Source organism: Phytophthora infestans, genomic scaffold (genome assembly GCF_000142945.1).
Source record: "Phytophthora infestans T30-4 supercont1.102 genomic scaffold, whole genome shotgun sequence".
NCBI classification, from domain to species: domain Eukaryota; phylum Oomycota; class Peronosporomycetes; order Peronosporales; family Peronosporaceae; genus Phytophthora; species Phytophthora infestans.
This window is the reverse complement of record NW_003303657.1, coordinates 305,319-309,434: the sequence shown is the minus strand read 5'-3', so window position 1 is coordinate 309,434 and position 4,116 is coordinate 305,319. Positions and strand designations below refer to the sequence as shown.

The following is a 4,116-nucleotide window of genomic DNA, read 5'->3' as shown; positions in this document are numbered from 1 at the left end:
ATCATATGATATTTGGTTACCATTAGCCCCTGGTTACAGTACCATTATTAATAACCCCTGACTGTACGTCATTGTTTACGTACGTTGGTAACCATACATGTATTCATTGTTACGTACGTAATCCTGTAATGCGAACGAGTCGGTCGCCACGACTCGTGAGCGTGGGCCACGAGAGAGTCTCTCGGAGAGACCAATACAGAAACGCACCCACTGTACGTTTTCGTATTTCCGAAATACTAGTAACGGTGCACCCAAACTATGCATCTGAATGGCGGTGTACTGTTGGGAATCGCCGTACTGCTCGCACGGATCATCGCAATCACGGGGACTGAACTCTCCACCAACAGATTCTTGAGGATCCGCAACATCGCCAAGGAGAACGATGAAGAGAGGATGACCAGCATGAATTCAGTCCCGGTGGTTGAGAAGATATCTCGTTCTGTGAGCTTCAATGCATTCCACAAGATTGACCCAGACGTGGCGGTGTCCCAGCTAGTCCGTGCAGCACAGAATTCCCCGAAATCTGAGAAGATAGCTACATCCTTCCAAAATAAACAGCTTCACGCCTGGTTGGACGGTGGAGTGCCCCCACAAACAGTCTTCCAGTTCTTAGCGCTCGACACACAGGGAGATAACTTGTTTGCCAGTCCACAATTCAAGGCCTGGTTGGAGTACTCAATGAATTTCAAGAAAGCGAATCCTCGCACAAATACGATACCCGTTATTGATACACTTGCAGTTTATTACAGTGATGAGGCTTTAGTGCGAATTATTAAGGCGTCCAAGGAAGCCGCACACACGAAAATCAGGTCCGATTACTTTGAGAAAGCTCTGTTCGCTAAATGGGTGGAAAACAAGAAAACCTCAGCGTACATCTCGAACATGATGGGCAGAGAAATGACCCCAGACGAAGCCTTCAAATTGCTCACGCTCGATAAGGCAGGGGATACAACCTTCACGGACCCAAGGTTTGGCACTTGGCTCACGTTCACGAAAGTTTTCAAGAAAGAGCATCCGAAACTTAAGACCAATCCAGCTATTGATACACTCACGACTTACCTTGACGACCAGGTGCTATCCAAATTGATCAAACGGGCAGAGCAGAGCCCAGGGATGGAGGAAATGGCTACCTATGTCAGGAATGCTCTTCTTGACAAATGGGTAACGGATGGAAAAGTGCCAGCATTCGTGGTTAAGAAACTTGGGACATCGAAAGAAAGAACAGCAGAGCTGTTGCGTACATTCCTCGACAAAATAAAATCAAGGCCGCCTTTTAAGGCTGAAGCAAATGTTACGAGAAAAAGAAAACGGTACGCGAACGTGGTTTACAATTAGCCGAAGCCTCATAGTCCAGCGTAAGCTCCACTACTCGTAGTATCTTGCACTAGCTACAATTGGCATTAAACATTTCTCGCCAGTACATCTTCTAATGATAAACCCTTGACTCGCCGTTTTTTGCGCCTATACCTTGGCGTACTACTGTGGTAAGTCGAACGTGCACACCTGTTTTGGCACCAAAACCAATCTATCAGTTCCTATCAGCAATGAAAATACTGGTGCTTTTTTTTCGTAAAATAATTATGAGGATATTTAGAAACCGTTGGAGGCCAGGATTATTAGGCGTAGAGAACCTGAGTTTCAAAGTAGCATTTACTGGTCAAAATTATGCTAGTACACTGTACCACTAGGGGCAGTTCACGTTCCACCTGGACACACCTCCACCAAGTGTTCTACATGTAGTCGCAGCACACCTGTGCCATGGACGACGTCACAGCTGCAGTATTAGCTGTAGTGTTGGGAGCATGCGTGAGCGCAGTAGTCGCTGTAGCAGACAAGCGGGGCATTCGGCGGCCCCCCACGGCACCGATGACTTTTGAAGTGCGCGCATTCGAGACAGCACAGCGAACACCAGGAACGGCGTGGTTCCACAAGAAGCTACGCTGTGATAAGGAGTCGTTCTTGCGAATATACGAGTTGGCACATGCTGCGTGGGCTTGTGAGCCCGGTCCGAACACCAAGAACCCCGTCATTAAGCGTGTGGCACTACAGATGATGTACTTAGCCCAGGGGGTACTATGGACCAAGCGGCCACGGCAATGGGCATATTCAGGCCTCGTGTTGTGGTCTACATTAACGACACCCTGGATGTGCTCAGTGCCATGGCAACACGGTTCGTTGTGATGCCCACAACCGAGGAAGTGCCCTCGATTGAGGGTGGCTTCTTCAATGTAGCTGGGTTCCCCGGCACGATTGGTGCAGTCGACGGTACGCTCATCCGCATCTCGCACCCTCACGATTTCGAGGGATGGTACTGCCGTAAACTTTTCCCTGCCGTCCACGTACAAGCCGTGGTTGATCACAGTGGTTTGTTCCGTTCGATTTTATTCGCTCGGGATCCAACAACGACCAGTCTCTCTGGAATGGTTCTGGAGTGCGGAGACGGTAAGTTTTTCTTTAACGTTACTGGTACCATATTTATTAACTCTGGATCTTACGTTTTGCTATAGAATTGCAAGCTACGTTCCACCAGGAATGCACCTGTTGGGTGATGCGGGCTACAAGATCTGGGGGCATCTGCTTACTCCGTTTCCTGAAGGAGAAGCTTTACAAGATCGTTGGAAACGGTTGTACAATTACCTACACTCTAACACTCGCATCATTATCGAGTGTGCTTTTGGTCGTCTAAAAAAACGCTTCAGGATTGTGCTAGGTAAGCTAGAACAGAAGGCTGCAGAGCGCGTTTGCAAGGTTGTTCTAGATTGCACTGTTTTGCACAACTTGCTGGTGCTGGTAAAAGATGGAGTACAAGTCGAAGGAGCAGATCCTCTGCTACCTGAAGCGTCAACTCCGCCTGAGGAAGACCTGCATGATCGCGAGCAGGTCATCTGTCACAAGCAAGGCATTTCAAAGCGCAACGACATAGCAGGCATTATGGTGAGGACTTAGCTGTTTGAACATTACGGTTGTTAGCAAAAATTACAAGCGTTAATGTGAATTGAGCTAGTTGTGGCGCTGTCTCAACACTTCACGCAGTAGTTGAAGCTGCATCTCTTGGAAACGCCGCGTCTCTTCATGATGCTACTGTAACGTAGCTGTTAGCGATTGGATCTGACCTTCGGAAGAGGAGCGAGAGCCTAGCGATGCTGCAATCGCCTCCATTCCACCCTGCAACGCTGTCGCAAGTTGCACGACTGGTGGAGGCTTTTGTTAGGACGTAGTGTCGTCTTTCGCAGAAGACGAATCGGCGTCCTCATTATCTTCTTCAGGTACAGTCGAGTCTAACAGCATCTCGCCACTAATACCTACACAACCCCCAAATGTGTCATTCAGAATCGCCCACAAGCCTTCGTCCATTTCAGTAGCGCGTGGGTTGTTTCCGGTCTTCTGCATCTCACGCTTTTCTTTCCTGTAGATGCACTTCAGCTTCCGATATTTCAGAGAAACCTGCCCATACCACACAAAAGAGTTAGAGCGCAGTACCGTACGCGTGAGAGTTTAGGCCTACCTGCTCGTGGTTGAGTACCATGCCCAGAGAATCTGACAGCACACTGGCAAATAATTGCCAGGCCAGAGTCTTTTTGGTCTTCGTGTCGGCGGTCTCGAGATGACGCTTCACGTCTCCGTCCGAAAAGCGGAAGTGCAGCAGCTCCTCAATCATTTTGTTGGTCCTCTAGTGCGCTTCGTTTGCTCTTTGGTGTTCAATTTTCCCTTTCTTGCGAGCTTACCCGCAGACTTGGCAGTATCACCAACGGGGGTGTGAGTGGGTAGAGCAGGCAAGCTCGTCGTTGCTGGCTGCAGCTGCACCTCTCCAAGCGATGTTGGTGGTGACGACTGGGCTGTTGCGACTGACGTCACTGACTGCGACGTCAGCGAGTGAGTGCTGATGAAGTCTGGCCACTGCAGTGACAGCGACACCGTGAGCGGCACAATTGCAGGGGCCACGATATTCGGAAGAAGGCTTGTAGACTGGACATGTTCGCCTTGATCTGGTGGCTCCACGGTGGAAAACTGCTTGTGGTCTCGTTGCTGTTGTCGCCGCAGAAAACCGCAAGAGCTGATGGTGGCAAACGAAGTGCGCGAACCTGAACATACCGGGGCACATCGTTCTCAACTGTT

The 4,116-nt window shown here is 49.5% G+C and overlaps 2 protein-coding genes across 2 annotated transcripts; one reads left to right on the top strand and one right to left on the bottom strand.

Annotated features, from left to right (window-relative positions):
• Positions 1–258: 258 nt before the first annotated feature.
• Positions 259–1,335, top strand: PITG_19655 (secreted RxLR effector peptide protein, putative; the record flags this gene model as incomplete). Its single annotated transcript, XM_002896167.1, has 1 exon — positions 259–1,335. The coding sequence occupies one exon, from the start codon at positions 259–261 to the stop codon at positions 1,333–1,335; it is 1,077 nt and encodes a 358-aa protein (XP_002896213.1).
• Positions 1,336–3,207: 1,872 nt separating this feature from the next.
• On the bottom strand, positions 3,208–3,658 carry PITG_19654 (uncharacterized protein; the record flags this gene model as incomplete). Its single annotated transcript, XM_002896166.1, has 2 exons — positions 3,208–3,406; positions 3,486–3,658. The coding sequence occupies 2 exons, from the start codon at positions 3,656–3,658 to the stop codon at positions 3,208–3,210; spliced, it is 372 nt and encodes a 123-aa protein (XP_002896212.1).
• Between the last annotated feature and the right edge of the window lie 458 nt (positions 3,659–4,116).